Source organism: Metopolophium dirhodum, chromosome 4 (assembly GCF_019925205.1).
Source record: "Metopolophium dirhodum isolate CAU chromosome 4, ASM1992520v1, whole genome shotgun sequence".
NCBI lineage: Eukaryota > Metazoa > Arthropoda > Insecta > Hemiptera > Aphididae > Metopolophium > Metopolophium dirhodum.
In genome coordinates this window covers 24,799,945-24,820,674 of record NC_083563.1, presented here as the reverse complement: position 1 = coordinate 24,820,674, position 20,730 = coordinate 24,799,945, and the positions used below count along the sequence as shown (strand labels likewise).

General features: G+C 29.7%; 1 protein-coding gene across 2 annotated transcripts; it reads left to right on the top strand.

Moving 5' to 3' along the window:
• Positions 1-1,427: 1,427 nt before the first annotated feature.
• Positions 1,428-19,267, top strand: LOC132943114 (SEC14 domain and spectrin repeat-containing protein 1-B). Of its 2 annotated transcripts, none has more exons than XM_061011939.1 (15): positions 1,428-1,751; positions 8,825-8,998; positions 13,077-13,272; positions 13,383-13,496; positions 14,013-14,366; positions 14,495-14,650; positions 14,771-14,962; positions 15,051-15,165; positions 15,248-15,489; positions 15,803-15,925; positions 15,999-16,190; positions 16,361-16,560; positions 16,682-16,844; positions 17,343-17,633; positions 18,602-19,267. In XM_061011939.1, exons 2-15 carry the CDS (start codon positions 8,841-8,843, stop codon positions 18,854-18,856), a joined length of 2,751 nt encoding a protein of 916 aa, XP_060867922.1. In that variant the 5' UTR covers positions 1,428-1,751; positions 8,825-8,840; the 3' UTR covers positions 18,857-19,267. The 2 variants fall into 2 exon arrangements, with proteins under 2 accessions (XP_060867922.1, XP_060867921.1); XM_061011938.1 differs by having other exon boundaries at positions 1,429-1,747.
• Positions 19,268-20,730: the final 1,463 nt, after the last annotated feature.

Genomic DNA, 20,730 nt, shown 5'->3' with positions numbered 1-20,730 from the left:
TCATAATATTATATTAGTTTCAAAATAAATAAGAAGTTGGTATCAATTTCTAAATAAACGAAGCCATACAAACACAATAGTATATGGTTATCGGTTTTCATTATAATATCGATAACCGTATATTATATTATTTGTAGAGTACCTATAAAACGTATACTTAGTTATTGAGTTGTTTGTTAATTTTTTTTGCAAATATTTAAAAAATTCTTTTTACTTTTAAGGAGAGTTTTAGCTGAGAATATTTTCTAACAAACTAGTTTGTTGCAAGCTCTTTCTAGCATTGTTTGTGTACGAGAATAGAATCGCTCTCTTATAAAAGAAGTATATTTTGAAAAATAATTCTATATGATTTCCACTCTCTATCTGGAGTGTTAAGTAGTGTTATTGCATTATGAGAAATTAAAATTTAAAAAAAAAATACGAGACATTCAATATAAATTACAAGTTACAACCATACTATTTCTTGACACCTGCAGCATGAAAAATGTGTTGGGTCAATCACGATTTTATTCTCCATTCGCTTAACATAATATTGGTTTTTTAAAAAAAATTATTTAGGTATTTTGAATGACGCGTGATAATATATTGATTGTTTTTTTTAGAAAACTATTTGTATGTTAAGACACGCCGACTGTGTACCCGACTTATATGTATGTATTATATTTTACGATCGAAATATTATTGTTATAATATAATATTATATGACAATAGTGTGTCGCCGTGATTCATATACAATCATACGTAAAAGACTACGGTGACCGAAAATATTCGGACAATAATTTACCATGGCAGTAGGGGCAGTATACAAATAGCGTACCATGCGGCATACATCGTTCTTACTATGAGGCATCATACTGCATCATTAATGGTCGTCACCGGGGTAGTTTTTTCGTGTACAATACGAATTTGACCGGTACGTATATATACAAATATATATGTAGGTAGATATTCCATATTTATTGTTATCATTATACTCTAACGCATTTCTAACGTGTGTTATAGTACGCGTTATTCTACATCGCTTCTCTCATTCTCTTTCCCCAAACCCTCTCCCCCACACTATCTTTCTCTCTTTCTCTCTCACTCTCTCTCTCTCTCTCTCTCTATAATCGGGCCGGTGCTGAGGAACAAGGGCGAAGTATGTCAACACCGTGTAAACGGGGCGTGGGTCCTCGTCTCGTGTATGCGTGCGTGTTTGTGTTTGTGTGTGTGCGAGCAGGTATAAATGTATAATACGCGTATAAGTAGATAATATAGGTGGTATAAGATATTATATACCTATGATATACAATATATAAAAATAATTTAATATTATACAACATCAGCTGTTTGGCTATCCTGGCCGGTACTACCACCGCCGGCGGCGTCGCGGCGGCGGCAAACTGGTTTTCAATCCGTCTCTCTGTTTTTGTTTTCCCTTCGGCGCACCGACGTGCACTGAGTGTCTGAGACTCTGAGCAGTGCTACACTGCTACGTCGAGTTTGGTGTTCGAAAGTTTGTTGTCGTCGCATCGTATACAGTGTCGGGTGCCGGGCGTACCGTTGTTGTTTTTTACGGTTTTTTTTTTTTTGTAACTTCATTCCGTTTTAAATTATACGACGCGGTTTCCCGGACAAACGAGCCGGTGACATCATGTGAACCCTGTGGATCTGCTCGGCGGCAAGCAGATCACGAGGATACTTTATCACCCGGGCCAACGCCAAATTGCCGCCGAACCCGTTCGGACTTCAACGACCCAAGGAACTGGTAGGTACATCATAAAAAGTTTAAATTATAAAATTGATTTACTTTAAATTTTTTACAATTTTCGTGCTTAAACCTATGCGTTATCCAAAATTGCAATGCGCGCATGTGCCGGCATCCGAATCCTCGTAGTTATAATACTAGATTCTTTACATTATGCTGAACTCCATAAAACAGGTGAGTTTTTTGGAATATGTAAGTTTCATTGCAGGAACCTATTGGAAAGCAAGTGGGTTTTTGAATTTTATAAAACAAAGATAGTAATTATTTAAATTTAAAGTTGGTTTATTGATATTTTAAATTACAACTTAAACTTTTGAACACGATGAACTTAATTAGATTAAATGTATACCAAAGTATTTTCTAAAGTAAAATTTAAACGAAATAACCTTGAGATATGAAGAATAAATGAAGCATTATATATAGATACTGTAGGGTAGGTATTGACGTTATAAACTATAAAGTATCATAGTTTTATACGGTATAATATTATAAATTTATAAACGTTGACTGTACCTACTACACTGTAGTACACTAGTACCTATACGTCTCAAAAAACATATTTTGAAATAATTTACATTTTAATCAAAGTTTTTTGATAAGTTTATTTGCTGCTATAATAGTTAAACTTGAAACGTTACTTACAAATATAAAATATATTGGAAATATTTTATGTTTTTTTATAATGTTTGTAAAATGTGAATCAAATGATATGTATAACGTATTGCTTTGGAAATTTAGAATCATGGAAATTCTTCTAAGGAACATTTAAAACTATATAATTTATATTGTTTACATTACACATCTTATTTTTATACAGCTGACCCCGACCGTCATACTCAACATACGCCATACATACATAACAGTCGTACCTGTTATTACACTTATTATAAATGCCTTTTATCGTCCTAGTATATACTATTATTTTATTAACCCGACCGGTTATCCATAAAAAAAAACGAAACCTTTTCGAAGAAAATACAGATCAGGATATTATATTATATTCACGGTGTTAAAACAATAAATAATAAATGTATTTACGTGCATAACAGTAATAATAATGCAAAATGCAAAGGATTTTAACCAAAACATCATAAATTCTAATACTAATAAATACATTGTTTTTTAATCGAAATATTAACATGTATACTGGAAATGGTATTGGTATACCGACAAAATATGTGTATAGTAGTAGACTATTACATTACGTCGGGATATAATGTATTATATTTATGCCTGTTAATTTCAACTTGTAATTTACAAACTTTAAATTTAAAATGAAACTTTTTATTTACTATTATAATAGCTGTTTCTAGAATATTATTTCAATTTTTTAATTAAAAAAAAAACGTTTAGTTATCTCTAATTGATTTCAAAACAAACAGCAGGTGTCAAGGTCCGTTGGGTATTGTCCGTATAATACATTATGTAAAAGAACAGTTGAGACTAAATACACAATAATATATTCGCCGTGAATGCGTTTTGACGGTTAAAAAACGGACAAACTGGACGGGACACGTGTTCAAATTAACTACTTGCACGGTAAATTGTTTCCTGCAATTATTTTATTGTTATTATTTTTTCGGGTTCTCGTCATGTTTCCAAGGAACACGATTTGAGATACTATTACGCTGCCGCCTATAATAATATAATGCCATCATTGTTCCAGGTGCGCACATGAATAGCATACAACAAAACCCACGTGTCTTTATAGTTTTCATATAGTCGTACTATTATATAAATGTATTACTATTTTATTCAACCCTTTTTCTATTGCGCAATTTTCATTAGAAACATTTTTAACCTACCTAGCTATAATTAATAGGTTATATATAGCTAGGTTATGATACACACACACACGTACGTACAAAGATGGAAATATAAACTTCAAGTCTTGTGGTCTAGAATAAAAGCGTAATAATATTTTATAATATTACTGTAGGAATCAACTAATAAGAAAAAACCTACTGTTATTGGTCTTAAGCAAAACTCGAACTCCGCCGACCCCTGTCCCGCTATACCCACTAGTACGTGTTTAAATAAAGGTTTTTTATTGACGGTTGTAAAAACTGATTACTTTGGCTCTTTTATGGGCTAAACATTGTTTTTTTTTCGAGTAGATTATTACAACGCAGCAAATACTACGAACTCGTAGTGGTATAATATTATAAAAATAGTCAACGTGAAATGCGACTTCGCGAGTAGATTTTGCTTTCCTCGAGAACGTTAATATATTATTATAGTATACACTTTTGCTGTTGAGAGAGATTTCGCCGAGTAATATGATATTTTAAATACGGTCTCTAAAATGTAAGCTAAATTTGACGTTATTTCAGTTTTGATCATAGTAAATATAGGTTAACGAGTTTTCTCCTATTTAATGGCTCGTGTATTAATCGTACCTATATAAAAAAATCTAGATGTTGTAAACATATTATATTAATATGATAATAACGCACGACCCCTTTACTCTATATTATATATTATGAATATCATGCATTATTATTTATACATTTGAAATTACGGCTTGCTAATGGTTTTTTTTTAAATATCATACTTTTTTTGATGAATAATTTATTAATTATTAGGTATGAATTATATCTATCGTAATTTAAAATGTTCAAATAAGCTATTAAGCTAACATAATATTATTACAAATATTTTTGTTAACTATAATAAAAAAATATTTTTACTAATACAATCTGTAGGTACATTGTTAAGGAGTACAATACAAAAATTATGTTAAGTTAAGTTACAGTTATAACATATAGTATAATACCTATTTAATAAAATAAATAAGCCCTTCAATGCATGGTTTATTTTTTAAAAATTAATATTTTCAAGAGAAAAATCTCTTAAAAATGGAAATAATAGTTGTTAAATATACGCAACAATATACATTGGAGAGTTAAGAAATGTTACTTATTCATTGTAATTATTGTAAATGTAATAATTACTAGCCAGTAGCTAGGTATATCATTGTTAAAATAATAATTATCTCTATGGCATTTATATCTACTTATATTTTATAATTAGTTGTTACTTCCATTTAGAATTCTTTTACCTATATTATGAATTTCTTGAAATCCACAAGAAAGTACAATTATCACACAGTGTTGATTATAGGTATTATATACAATATGCTTTTTATCTGCATTTTTTTTTTAAATTGTAGGTATTTATAAGGTATTTACTACAATTTATAGTATAGGTATTAATCTGTAACTCTAGCCTTATTACTATGAAATACTACTTAGGTATTAAATACTACTGCTTCAATATAGGGTTATTTTGTTAATTATATTTCACACAATTAATAATTTTTTCATCGGAAATACAATAAAAGTTATTTTAATGTATTTTTTAGCATAATTAACTCTATAATACATTTTTCGGGGTATTTTCAAAACAAAATATATGTATAAATGTATAATATATATATTACATACCTATTAATAAAAAAAGATTCAGTTTTAATTACAATAAATTAAGTTTATATAATATACTCTATATAATAATATGGAACAAGGAAGTATATTAATATTTAAAAGTATTGAATTAAGAGATGATCTATAGGAGAAATGATTTGAGAGATGCAAAACAATATTCTGGAGAAAATATAGAAATTGTAAAAGAAATTTTATGAAATAAAATAAATGGGTAACAGCCATACCTAATTTAAGAAAATCCACCTAATCTAACTATAATCGAAGAAAAATCAGAAAAACTAGGTAGTCTACAGTCATACATGTAACAAATTTTTTTAGATTTTATAAGTAGGAAAAGGTTTTTGCAACATATAAGGAATTAAGATAAGTCGCTACATGGACATAGAAGAGTGGAGGAACATCTCATAATTAACTTAAACTAGATAACAATACAGAATGAAAAAAAAAAATAAAAGTATTATTTTATATCTTCTAAATTTAAAAGAATATTGTATACATTGTTCAATGGTTCACCTACGTCACATTTACTTCAACCATAAATGAATGACTAAAAAAATATTTATTATTATTTGTTATCAATTTAGAAAAATAATATTTTTTAATATTATGCTATAATAGATTGATGTCATAATATTATTGTCTTCGTAGACCTTTGAAGATTCTATTGTTATGTGATGAAGAATTTAATCATAACTACTCATAGTATTATTTTATGTCTTTAACAATAGATTTCTAATTATAACTTATACAAAATATGTTCACAGACCAATGAATAATAATATAGTCAGGTAGGTAATCATAAAATAAAGGCTAGGTTAGATATATGACATGTATATATAAACAATGTATTAGATATTTAACAATACTCTGTTTTAAAATAAATTTTTTATTATATATTCTTCAATAAAATGTAGGTTGTAAAAAATAATTTAATATTATTTATTCATAGTGTTTGAATGAATGGAGTTTATTTGTTTTAATGAACTAAACATATTTTAGTATTAAATTAGTAATAACTCAATTCAAAATATTATAAGGGTAAAAAATATAGATAAATAGTCAACTGTTTTTACACTATTTGTCAATGCTTTGGTATATACCTTGTTAAATATATAAATAGTTGCATAAATTATTTACATAATATAAACGTATGATAAAATAATGATTTATAAAGCACATCAAAAAAGCTAAGACTATATAGCCTATCTTAAATACAATTTAAAATTATGCATATTTCAAAATAAACGATTGATTTGTTGTATTCTATTTTAATAATTCAACATATTTTATCAAAAAATTATACCTATTGATAATGTTTGACATTGAAAACAATATACAGTTGGAATACAATCTTTATGTCTTACTCGATAGCATTGGAATAAATCATATTAAATTCCAATCGGTAATAATTGGATATTAATACGGAACTAGTATAGATATTTGGTACAACACAGTAAATTACACTATGAGTAATACTAATAAATATATTGGTACCTACTTAATTATATTTTGAAACAATGAGAGTGAAAACTTGAGTTCACATACCACCACAGCTAAGAAAAATATCGTATATTTTGTTCTCGTATTATGACTATAAACGATTGTCGTATCATAAACGTATATTAGGACCGAAGAAGAAAATTGTTTTAACGTTGTCATTTGTCAACAAATTCAAATATTGTGGGTGTGAGGCTATTATGGATAGTGCTTAACTAAGTATATTATATAGATACTTCAGAAACTGAAGAAATCGAAAGGCGTTATAATATAATATTATAATGTAATCCAACTATAAAAGGATCAACGGTATGTGGCTTAAAAAATGGTAAAACATGTATTTATTTTAAATTGATCACTCTGTGTAGCTTGTATAGGTATAATATTTTATTAATATGTATAAAATATACTTTGACGTAACGAGAAGGGAAGTACTTATTCGAATTGTTTTGTCTGAAATACGTTCTCGGATCTAAATTATATATTCCTAATAACAATATTAATAAAGTATTTTTTTTAGTAAACAGTTTACATAATTTAGGATAAGTGCGGAAACATTTATCCTTGTCACTAAAAATTATGATAATTTTATGGAGTAATATATAGTTCAATAATATTGTAGGTATATGATAACAATTTTAAAATAAATTGTGTAACGTATAGGTAACAGAGTAGGTAATTTATAGCTAATATATCTTTTATGAAATAACAGTTTAAGTCTTAGATAATTAGTAATTAGTAATAGGCGTGTTAACTTTTATGTAAACACCTCAAGGATATTAAAGGGAAAGGGTAGTTATTTCTTGGCAAAGTGACTTGTCACTTTCTGGACTAAATATTATTGAATGCATATTAAATTACAATATGTAGATATAAATATATAGTCCTTGAGAATAAAAAGTAAAAAATAAAATAAAAATAGTGAAACTTTAGGTATTTACATAAGACATTAAAATATGATAATGTCTTGATGAATTAGAATTGTTTTAATTATTCGTTTATTGGTATTTAGTATTGGTTAGTACCTATCTATATTATTTTATAAAAGTAAGCAATTTAAAATATATATATATATATACGAATACAACGAACACAGTAGGCACAATAATATGCTGACTATTAAGTGTTTAAGTTTGTAAATGTATATCACTGCCTATACCATAAATCATAATATTGAAAATCGACAAATCCAAGTACCTAAATAGAAATGTGATTTTTATAGGTATACAGTTTTTAATAATGTTATTGAAATATTACATATTATATACCTACGTTATTTATGGTAATTTGGCACAAAATGCAAACATAATCCCAATAAACAAAAGTGATTTTAATTTGAAAAAATATTAAATGTTTTGATCACAGAATAAAAAAATTATAAATTTAAACAAAATAAATGAGTTGATATTTATTATTTATCTGTTTATTGAACATGTCACTCAATAGAATAAACTCAAAACTGTATAAAATACATGTAATCGACTTCACATTGGTATTAATAATTTGTTGAAATTTCAGTACTAAATCTACACATACACTGCAGGGTGCATCAGAAAAAATTGACAGATATAATTAGAGTTAAATATTTTGTTTTTAATTAATATTTATTTTTTTTTTAAATTTTTTATATGATTATAATACATAATAAAAAAATTTATATTAAAAATATCGATTAGAACACTAAGGATTATTTATTACACAGTTGGTGAATAACATTTGTTGGTTCTTAATGTTACAACCTGATATACTTATATAGAAAGGAAAAAATTACGATCATTTTTCCATGCATACTTATATTATGATATAAGATGCGTAGGACGGAGATGCGTTAGAAACATTATACACCCAGTCGAACAATTACCCGGCAAAGCAGGTCGAGCACGCAATAATAATAATAATATATTAATTATTGTTGTTCGTGTCCCTATGGGCCATGGGGTTATCAGCTAAATACCTTTAATATTATAATATATACCTTTCTTCAATCCTATTACCGATGTAGCAGTATTGTCTACGATGTATAATATAGATCCAACAAACCAGTTTCCATCTCCGGATTCCCTGGGACTGCAAATCGAATTTCTTTTTTATATTTTTTTATCTTTACACAATTTGTTCTTTATTCTCTTTTTAGTCTCAGCGGCGGAGACATGGAGGCAGCCGACATCATACCCGTTCTTCAAGAACGCGTCGCCACCTTACCTGGAGGCAGAGACCTGGACGGGCGGCCGTTGGTCGTTGTCGTCGTACAGCCGTGGATCAACGGCCATTTGGACACGGCCCTAAGATACTATTCGTCTCTATACAGGTACTTAGACACAATGTTGTTACCCACATACAGACTTTATATTATATTCGCTTGCGATGTCGAGCATTCGAAAATTGACCAAAGTACGTCATACTATATTATACAGAAGGCTACTGTAGATCGTACTATATTTTTCCGTTTTCTCATTTAACCAACACTCTACAGACAAACGGAAAGTCACAGTGGGCTACCCCGTGTATATTAAATGTGTAATATAATATTTTCATGTAGTAGTTGATTTAAAAACATTATACTAATATTGTTTAGTTTTATTTATTTCAAATAAAAATGTTTTAAGAGATTAACATTTATTAGCCCCTATTATTATGTTTTAATAATTTTTCTTTTTTTACAACTTATTCTGTCGAGAAGCCATGCTGTTTTGAAGCATATCCTAAGGAGCCCATAAAAAAGTTAATCTGTTTCCTTCTACCTTGTTATAATATACCGTCCGTAGACATGGTACGAAATACGAATAAGCCAGACAGGATGTACTGCGCACCTGAAGGCTGCAGTGACACTCTTCTCGCTTTTGTCCTCTCGCAAAAGGACAGTGGCTAATGAGACGAATATTATAAATTTAAAATATATAGTTGATCATCGTGGTATCCCAATAAAGATTTATAAATCATAGAGGAGCTCGGTTAAAAACCATTTTTATGAATATTCCCAACCATTTTTGACAGATTTCTCCTTGTAAAGTTTTTCACAAAGCTTCGGGAAAATAGTAACTAATATCAACTACTAAACAAATTTAAAAATGACCTCATTTGACTATTAAACTATTAAAGTATCATATTATTACTCATATATCAATATATTACGTAACTGAGATTTACGATCAAAAGTGTATTTACTGCATACGTTTTTACTAGGTTGGATAGGTATTCTTTAGGTTTACTGGTGGGCACAATACTATACATTTTTTCTTTATTGCAAAAATATTTACCCAAAAATTAAAAACAAATCAATCATATTAATTTTTATTAAAGCGCTGCTCCTTACCTTGGTATTATAAGCATTTTAATTATTTATCGATAACTATGTTTATGCAAACGAAAATTTAATGTCATAGTATAGACTATAGACAAAGGTATACAATGGCTATTGCCTACCTAATTGACAATACCTACTGTTATTATCTATATTTTTGAAGATTGCCCATATTAAATTACGTGCATATTTTATTTAATATTTCATAGAAACTAAGTTAAAAATATACAAAATATTTACCAAATGCGTATTTCCAGTGTTTGTACCATACAAATGCTAATTTTTGAATAATTTAATTTACTTACAAACGACAACCTCATTGTTGAGAGAAAGTTGCTCAGTTTTATGGCGACAGTTACACTTGAACAATATCCACCACACTGCGGGTAAAGGTCACATACTTCCGTAACGTGTATGGTGTATAATATATTATTATTACCTATGCAATCTGCTCATTGTAATGATCACTGTCCGTGTTACGATTTATCGTATAAACGCTAATGTTTTATGAATACAAAAAAATAATTTAAAAATTGATGAGTAGGTACCTATAATCATAATACGTACTCACGGTTTTTGGATATAATGTGTTATTGTGTTTATACTGCTACTCCACACTGAATTAACATACGTATATTACTATCATTGAGTGTAGATTATATTATATATATTACAATATTCAATGGTATTATACTATTATGTAGTATTTTAGTCATTGTAAAGTATAGGTACCTTCACCAAAACTACATAAAATAGCTGCAAAAAAAAATCATTTTCGGGTTTATGAATTTTATTCAGACACTCCATTAGTCCTTTGATTCAAATTTAAAATCAACATACTTACTCATTCATGAAAATACGAGTATATGAAAATTATTTAAGAAGAAATATATAATAGTTAGAATATAATAAATAGATACTATATAACCTATACCTAATATAATATAACATACACAATTAAACTGAGCTTGAACATAAACCAATAATCGATTAAAAAATAAATGGTTTACCAAGTGGTACGTTTGTTGCAGTACAATAAATTATTATAATATTATACACTCATTTTAAATCGCTTTATCATAATAGATGGTTATATAATGCCATATAATATAATAATTATAAGGTTTGACAATCCTTTCAATTGTTCAAACGTATTAGAACGTTTAACAATTCAATTATTTAATTTATAATAGAACTGCTTATAATGATACACGTAACAGTATTGCTATATACTAAGGCAGAATTAAACTAAAGAGCACTAATATTATGGTAGATTATAGTTATTTTAAAATATGATTATAAGGCAACATTTTTTTTTATTCGAGTCATAGGCAAAACCATAAGAAACAAAGTTTATATAGGAAAACTAAAAAATAAGTGTACTTAAATAAAAAATAAATAACTTACGACTATGAAAAATAAAAATATAAGAGTAGGTACCTACTGAAAAAAAGCAGCTGATATAACATATGAGATTGAGATCTATATACTCTATGCCTAAGACACTAAAATGTGTTGTTAAATTTAATAGTATATTATGGGCCATCAGCCATGGCTTATAAATAACAAACACAACTCTCCATAGAGATATATTTTAAAATGCATTAAATCATTTTTTGCGTAGGTTGCTGAATCATTTTTAAACCTTGGAGAGAAAGCAGCATTTTTCCCTGTAGAGTGTCAAACTTATGAGTTATGACTTATGTTATGTACTTATGTTCCTTGACAAATCATTATACTTTTTACCTTAAAAGAGGAGAAGTTTTGACAACTGTTATTTCTGTTTTAATAAGCAGAACACAACAACAAAATATTAAAAATAAAAATTATGTAGGTATATGTATGCAATTTGTATAAAACTGTACATTGATATTGGTGTACAATATTATAAATTATACCAATCTTACATATAAACATTTTAAATGCTAACAATTAACTTTCAGCACAAAATGTATCATAGGTACATAAATATTATGAACATTGCACATGAAATTATATCAATTCGTACATTTTGTTAAATTTTTTCATCTTGTTTTCACGTTGCCGGAATAAATTAATCAAAAAAATATAACAACAACAACAACTCTAACGACTAACATAACAGTAGGTACCTACCTATCTGGATCATCGATATTTTCACTTGATATTCCAGTATCAATCTTTAATATTATACTCTGAATAATTTAATGGTTAAAATGTGCTCAGAACCTGTCTTGCTGAATTGAAAAAAGTAATAAATAAATCTATAGGTCATTTAAAGAGTCTGTTGACCTACAACAAAAATGACGGTAGCCCACCTGGTGAGAAAACAACAAACACTTCTTAGTTCGTATAGTATTACATTTTTACAGTTTAAATGCATGGTAATATAATAGTTTTTTTTCGTAGCTTTGATACTGTTTTGATTTTAATTATTATGTATGAAATAACCTTTCATAATGCTATTGTAATTCTCAAATCAACGACGCACCTTTAAGAACAAATAAATTTAATTTTAGAATACTACCGTTTTAAAGTTTTATTAAAATAATTAAATATCTCAAATAGAGGTTTTAATTTGTATTTCTTTAGAGCGGAATAAGTAATAACTAATAAGTATAAATCATATTATCATAATATTATACCAAGCTGAAAACAAATTTTATTTTTTATTATTCCGATGTACCTGTTTTGCTTATTTTGTTTAAACATAATATGACTTGGTACTTATAAGTTATAACGCATTAATTACGCTGAAGTTCAATAATAAAACTTACGTGTCCAAGTTGAAAACAAATCCAACAATTTAAATTTCTAATAAAATAATAAAAAATAAATACATAGGTACATACAAAAATAGACCAATTATTATGCAAGTATTATAATAAACTATTATGTAGAAATCAAAGATATAAATTAAATTTTGCTGATAAAATAAACTAACGAAAAAATAATCCTAAATGTTTCTAAATGTTTCTAAAATCAAAATGTTGGCATAATACTAATATCACCATTCACCAGTTTAATTTTTAAAAATCCCGAACGATTGATACTCATAATCAAATTATTATTGTTTTTACAAAAATTAAGTATAATTTAATTACAGTCCAGAAACAAGACAGACGGGGTTGTGCGTTGTGCTCGATGCTCAGCGAAGTACATGGAAGACAACCAAGAGCGTCATGCATAAAGTGTTTGAAATATTGGACGTGAATATCGGAGCGATGTTAATCGTGAGGTTGGACGTGTTTTGGGACAAGCAACGTGTAGACAACTGTACAAAGTCTAGGACTGAAGGAGAGGTGTGTGTGTAAAATAATTAATGTAGGGGCATAGGTCCCTAAGTAGTACTTCTATGGTACATGGTCTGTATCTATTATTAATATTACTAAAAATGGGATTTTTTCCGTAGCCAATTTTTGTGCCGCTGTCTAGAATCCACAAGTACGTGTCACAAGATCAGTTACCCACTGATCTGGGAGGATCTTGGACTTATAACCACGAGCAATGGATACACAATCGTGTGGTAAGTATAATATGCTATAGAAAATGCGTAAAAGTAGCTATCAAAGACACAGTTTGGGTTTTGGGTACATGTTATAGAAAGTTCAGTTTTAGAAAAATAAAATTTAGTAAAAGCGTGTTTTGGAATACAAGAGTTATAATTTGGTCACTACAAAACAACATTTTTGATAAAAAAAAATATATTTTTTGTAATTTATATTGTTATATGATTTTTAATGTTTTTCAGATTTTGTTGTTATTTTTTTTTTTAATTTTAGGATACATTTAAGTTTTATATTCCTAAGCAGAATATTTTTCTAAGAATTTTGTTACATACAAATATACATTATAATAATATCCTAACTAAACTATTATAGTTGGTTAGTAAATTACATTTCTGAAACTCGATGTTCTAAAACATGACTTTGTAAAAACCTCCCCGCGATACCATTAAGTGGGTTTTATTATTCTTACTATTTTTTTGTGTATATATCTTACCGTATTTAATCGCGTTTTGACGGTCTGTTGTCTTATAAAGAGAGTCGAAGAGTTCATCAAAAGCTCAGAGATCGCCGTGTCTGATATGGAGAAACTCAGACAGCACTTGACCAATAATCAGGATTTGCTCAAGCACAGCACAGCCGACATCGTGCTGACCGTGTCAGGTGAAAAGTTTAACATCGTCATCGATCACGTGAAAAAGGTATCTCAATCCGGTCAGACAGTGTGCCAGCGGATAGACAAAATGTACGCGGATCAGGGGCAACCGTTTCCGCAGGACGTTTTGGACACCAAAGAATCGCTCGACCGGTATATGAGAATCGTCCACGATAAAATGATGGTGGTCGTCGACTGTTGGAATGGAGTACAGAAAAAAGTCGACAGTATTAAGGTATATTTTGTTAGAGTGATTATTTTTTTTTAAAAGTTTTTTTTAATTGGATGTGTTTGTGTATCTGCTGACTGTTAACCGGACGCCTCTTTGATATTTTGTGTACCTATACCTTCGTTATATTATAGGAAATGCGATATTTGGAACAAGGTATAAAACACGTCGTCAATTGGATTCTCGGGCCGGGTGAAGAGATGTTGAACGGCAAACAACAAGTAGGCTACGATATTGTATCGGCAGAGGAGTACAAAAGAAATCATGAAGCGTTCGAACTTCAGTGCCGGGTAATATATTATAGTATTATACTATATATTTTATTTCATGGGAGTATTGATCATAGTCCCTTATCTGGCTTTCGTAGTAATTATAGCAAGTAATGAATATTATATAATGTTTGTTAACAGGATACCTATGGACATTATGCTGAACTACTGCACAAAATTAATAACCTCCCTAACTCCAACTCCCAATGCTACAAAGACCTATTGGCTCAACGGGATTTCATGGATTTCGTGTGCCGAAGTTTTGCTACACGGTTAGAAAGAAGGAGAAATTTACTAATAACGTCAGCTCGATTTTTCCGATTGGTCGCAGAGGTATAGTCTAGATATATATTATTATGTATAATGTTTTTTATTTTTAAATTTTTTCCGTCTTAATAAATATTTATGCAAACTTGTTTAGTATTTTCAAACTACTAGTGACGTTTACGAAACTTTGGTAATGGGTACTGACATTGAAGCCTTAGAGTCAGCTGACAATACTCTGTTACAGTTGAAAAAACAGCAAGAGAATATTGGTAAATAAATATTATAAAGTTTTGTTATAGAGTTATTGTATTTGAATTGAATTGTACGTGTATATTATTATGTATTGTTTAGAACAAATCGAAAGAGATTTAGTAAAAGAAGGCGAAAAGTTATCTGACATGCTATCGATGCCAGTTAAAAACGCAATGGGAGTCGTGTTGAACGTCGATTACGAGGCGGACATTGTAAACGTGTCTGAAATATTAGAAATGACTAAGGCCAGATGTCAATTGTTTTGCGATAGCGTAGAACTGCAGCGATTGACGTTGCAACAGGTTTCGTATGTACTAAACTACGAGACAGACGCTTCACAAGTAAGTTCTATGGTATAGGAAGCCTATAGCCCTAGAACAGTTATGGTGTGTTAAGTTATATATATTAGGTACAACTTGCAATAATATTATTATAGTAAATCAATTTGTATGGGAAGTAACAAACGGTAACTGTTTTCAACTATAAAGCGACCACTTTGTATGCAGCATTTAATAAAATATTTGGATAAGCACGTGTTGGTTTTTTTGCTATCGTTGTATTGTTAGGCATACTAGTTAATGAAAATTGATAATTTGTATTTAGTAATAATTATAAACATATAATTACTATATTGTTCAATTTGATAATTTGTAGGCAATCCAATGGTTAGAAGACTTGTATCACGTTCTGCTCAAATCTCACTATCACGTAGGATCTAATGCGGAAGAAATTCAAGCTCAAAAAGAAGAACACCAAGCGTTCCAAGAAACCGCTAAAGTAAAGCATCATTGGCAAAAAATTACCGCTCGAATCTCGCTTGACTGATATTTTATCGGTTTTATTCGTTTAGGGTACATACGATTACGGTTGCCAGTTGCTTAATGCTGCTCTGTCCCTACGACAATCCTGTAAATTGACCGAAACGAGAAATTCTACACTCGCCAACAGCCTATGGCAGTCTTGGAAGCAACTCGACGATATCAGTCAGGAGCAATTGACGCGGTTACGGGTGTCTACCGTTTACCACAGAAATGTCGATAAGGTAAAAAAAAATCAAAAATATTTGGGGTAGATAGATATTAATATTGGAAATTAATAAAATATTGTCGTGTCTACACAATACGATTTTTGGCTATACACATCGTTTTACTTCATTTCGGTGTTAATTGAATCGTTATTGTGATTTGTGATTACTATTGCATATTTATATAGTACTGCGGACAGCTCAGAGAGCTAATGGAAACCGTGCAAACCATTCAAGACGAGAACAACAACAACACCAGTAAACACAAAGGTCGATTGCGAAAGTGTCTGGTGTCGAGGGAGAAAATCCTGTTGGAAGTCGGCCGGTCCGTTCGACTCGGACGCATGCTCAAAACTAGGCTACGCGAGCCTCTTTGCGTTCAACAAAAGTAAGAAAACTATAAGATAACATAATGAAACTCAATTGTGTATAATGTGTACCTACCTACATTTACCATCGTTTACCATACAATATCAGCTGATGATTATGTATTTATGTGCCATTTTCAGGAATGAAGACGTACGGTATCTCAACGAGAGCGCGGTGGATTCGGTTTGTCAGAAATTGTCCGTGGTCACAGAACTAGCCGAACAGTTGGACTTCACTCTATCCGGGTTGGCCCAGAGTACGGTTACGCACGTGCTAGACGATTCCAGCGGTAACGTTACACAGGTGAGTTTATAAATATTTATGTATCCTATAATACGGCTATATAATACGTCTCCTATTCATTGGCACGAATGCATAATAGAGTGAATAATATAGAGATAAACCACACCCCTCACATCAACAATCTATCATGAATCTGATGAATCTGCAATAGCATACAGTCACAAATGATTACATTATAAGATTCCGAGCAAAGTTCAATAATTTCTGAGAATATCGCTGTGGATACACATTAATATAGGCATTTGGATGAAACGAATGTAATAAAAGCGTATTTTCTTTTTTAAATTTAGTTTGGAAATTTTTAATATAATTTATCAAAAGATTGTTGACCGTTTTAATACATTGTTCGATAGTAAGGAATTGTTAAAACGTAGAATTTTTAATTCTTCGTAATTATTAATTTATGAACGATTGTAAAAATATACGATGACGTGCAAAGGTCAATTATAATGGTATGTTAAATAATAATATTAACATGCCTACCTGTTGGTGTTGTAGGAGTGGTACGTGAATCTGAACAAATCGCCCGACAGAAATAAGGACTGCGTCACGGTGACAAAAATGGATGAGAACATCCTCTGCGGTAGTAGCCGTTCGGACGCCGAAGACTTTGTGACGGCTTCTGACTGTACCGGTACGCCGCCCTCCAGGTCATCTTCATCGTACCACACTCCGTCCGAAGGAGAAGCGACTTCCAATTCGCCGTGGTGGGAACTAGACACCATCATCGACGCCGAAACGACGATGGACAGTTCCAAGTGTATGCAACTAACGGATGAATCTCAACAGGTATAAATTTTGAATTTTTAAAAATGTTTTAATCATGGTTGGGTGGTTTTTAAAATAATCGTTTAACCTGCAATTTATGTTTTTTATTTCATAATCTGAAGCGGGAATACTTTTCTAAAAATGTATATAAAAATCTAAGTATCGATAATTGAAATAAAGTATACATTTTTTTCTTATAAGCACTGAACGTGTAATACGGATCGAGGACTACAAGTTTGACTATTTTACTCCACTCATCTAAAATTAAAAAGCCCATATTAATGAACGGTTCTTTTGTAATGGGGAATTAGTCAATTTTCGTTGGTTTTCAGTAGACGCAAATAACCTTAAACATTTTATTTTTCAGTTAATTTAATTTGTTTTATTAATAATTGTATACCTAAGCTTTTTATACTTATATAAATAGGTATACAACTTGTAAGCTATTGTAGTAGGTACCTAGGTATAAAATTAAAATAACGTAAATATGTTCATTTTATATGATAAAAATGAAATTAATAAATGACAAGTGCCCTTATGCATATTATAATATTTTTGGCTTGTGCCTTTTCACGTTTAAAAATATTATAATAACAAAATATTATTATGCGCCAATGACAGTGGTACCATTTGGTCAGGTGTAAAATTACACACAAAATTAATATAGTGTTTGAAAAATATCAAAATTTGACTTGTGTTCCTTTACATAAAAACAGTCCAAAACGTAAGCACATTGTAAATTATGCGGAAATAGATAATTATTACGAAATAGAATAGGCTTAAACAATTAAACCACAAACAATAAATTTAACAAATATAATTATGTATAATTTAACGTTAGCAAATTACTGTTACGAAGGATATTGTTTGATACATGATTTATTCCTAAACAATTGAAAATATCAATTTTTTAATAACTTCTTCTTTATCCTCGTCGAAAATTAATACAAATTCCGAATGTACTAATTATTCTAATTCACATTTCACAGGATATCGACGTGAAAATCGAACTGGAAGAAAACGAGTCAGAATCGGCGAATACCAGCGATCTGCAGCTGAATACTGACGACGTTGCCGCCACAGAGAAGAGTCTACCGATTTTGGACGAACAGGTCAGCAGCGACGCAATAGACGAAGGAATTATTATTTTACAAAGTCCAGAATATGAACAGGAAACCAATAACAACGATTGTACGTTTTACAAGCAGAATTTAGCCAAACAAGCATTAGCTGGAGTGTTTTAGCGTACCTATAGGTACCTATTTAAAAACTATGATTATTTATGTTTTAAAATTATATTTATAACGCACTTATGCACCAACAAGACTGGTTCACGAGACAAGCGTCTTATTTTTAATTATGTTTAAGATGCAATATTATTATTACCTATTTTATATTTTTTCTCTGTTATTAATTTATTACATTAAAAAAATTAAATTATTATATCACCAAAATGCTTCACATGTCAATGTGTAGTACCTAGCTGGTTAGGTTAGCTATATACCTACTGTAATAGTCAAAAACTGTAGCTTATCGTTTATTTTAATTTTAGCAAATTGATTAATATTAAGTTTTATTTTTTGTAAGAATTTGTATTTATTATCATTATTATATAATTATTATTATTTCAATAAATAAAATACGTGTTGAGTTAATTAGGTAACTATTATTTATTACTATAATACAGTTACATTGGATATTATCTGGAAGTATATTCAACTTTTCCGTGGATCGTAGGTACCTATACTTTTTATCTTCGGGGATTCCACCCGATGATTTTCTATCTTTGTCTAACACACGCGTGAGTTGGTATTTTAGACGTGTCTTTTTTCCAAACAAACCAACTGATCTAATGAAGCAATAAGAATTCTGAAGACAGATTTGATTTGTCGTCGAGTCTACTTGAAAATTTAAATCGACTTACGACACATTTTTGATATTATTCCCCCCCCACATTCCTAAAAACTTTATATTAAAAAAGACTAAAGAGTAATTCAAAATTGTCGTAATTCCAATTTTTGGAGAACTTAAAATCAAAAATGTGGAAAGTCGATTTCAAGTAGACTTGAAAACAAATTTAAATCGGTTTTTAGAATTTTTTATTGCTGCATTAGATCAATTTGTATGTTTGGCAAAGAACCTGTCTAAAATCATATATCACGAGAATGTTAGACAAAGACAAAAAATTACGGTATCAAATCCTCTTAACAAAGGTGCAATTTCAGAAGTTTGACTGGAATGTAAAATAATTTACCAATATCAAATCAATAAGTAATAACCATAATCATTAAGGAAACTATCGTGTAGTTTTGCATTGTAAATCCTTATTAGTTATTGGTTTTAAAGTTTTCATAGTAATATAATATAATTTTATTCTGTGTCTAATGTCCTCACTCCGCTCGCTTGCCCTAGCTGTTTTAACTCTTATATTGGTATTTGCCTTTTTCTCTTGAAAAACTTGAACGATCGTTTCTCATAAATTTCTCATTTTTTCTATTTCACGTAGTTTCTTATCGTCATCAGAATGAATCGATCATTTTTACCCATTGTAAAATATAAATTCTATCCAAATCCAAGTATCTAATATTTTTTGTAAATTAAAATGGAAAAAAATTACTAAATTTTTTTCTAAAAACAGAATGTACCATGGGATGCTGATATTCGCTTTTGTTTATGAATACAAATTACATACATATATTTAAAACGTTTTTTTATTATGTTAGGTATAGTAGATTATTATTGTTATAATATAATCTAACCTATGAGGAAGGATTATTATTATTATTATAAATATTATAATACATACAAAATATATGTTGTAACTTATAATTGTTATAATATATATGTAAATATAGTCAGATATATCCGTATAACCTATACAGTATACCTATTTACCCTTAAGTAGCTTGGTGTGGCGCAGTGCGTGCACTCAACTGCGAAAACGCACTGAGTGTATGTAACGGCCGGTGTTGCTAGTTCCCGGATGGGTGACCACCCGGGATTTTTAGCAACGAATCCTTGCCACACATACAAAACGTATTTTCAACCGTCCCCCCCCCCCCTAGTAACAACCTACAAACAAACAAAACAGCTAATGGCCTAAGATGCCGGACTCAAG

Coding starts and splice junctions, on each gene's coding strand:
- LOC132943114 (XM_061011939.1), top strand. CDS start 8,841: ATGGAGGCAGCCGACATCATACCCGTTCTTCAAGAACGCGTCGCCACC. Junction 13,497..14,012: donor AATGGATACACAATCGTGTG/GTAAGTATAATA, acceptor TGTCTTATAAAG/AGAGTCGAAGAGTTCATCAA. Junction 16,191..16,360: donor ACCACAGAAATGTCGATAAG/GTAAAAAAAAAT, acceptor ATATTTATATAG/TACTGCGGACAGCTCAGAGA.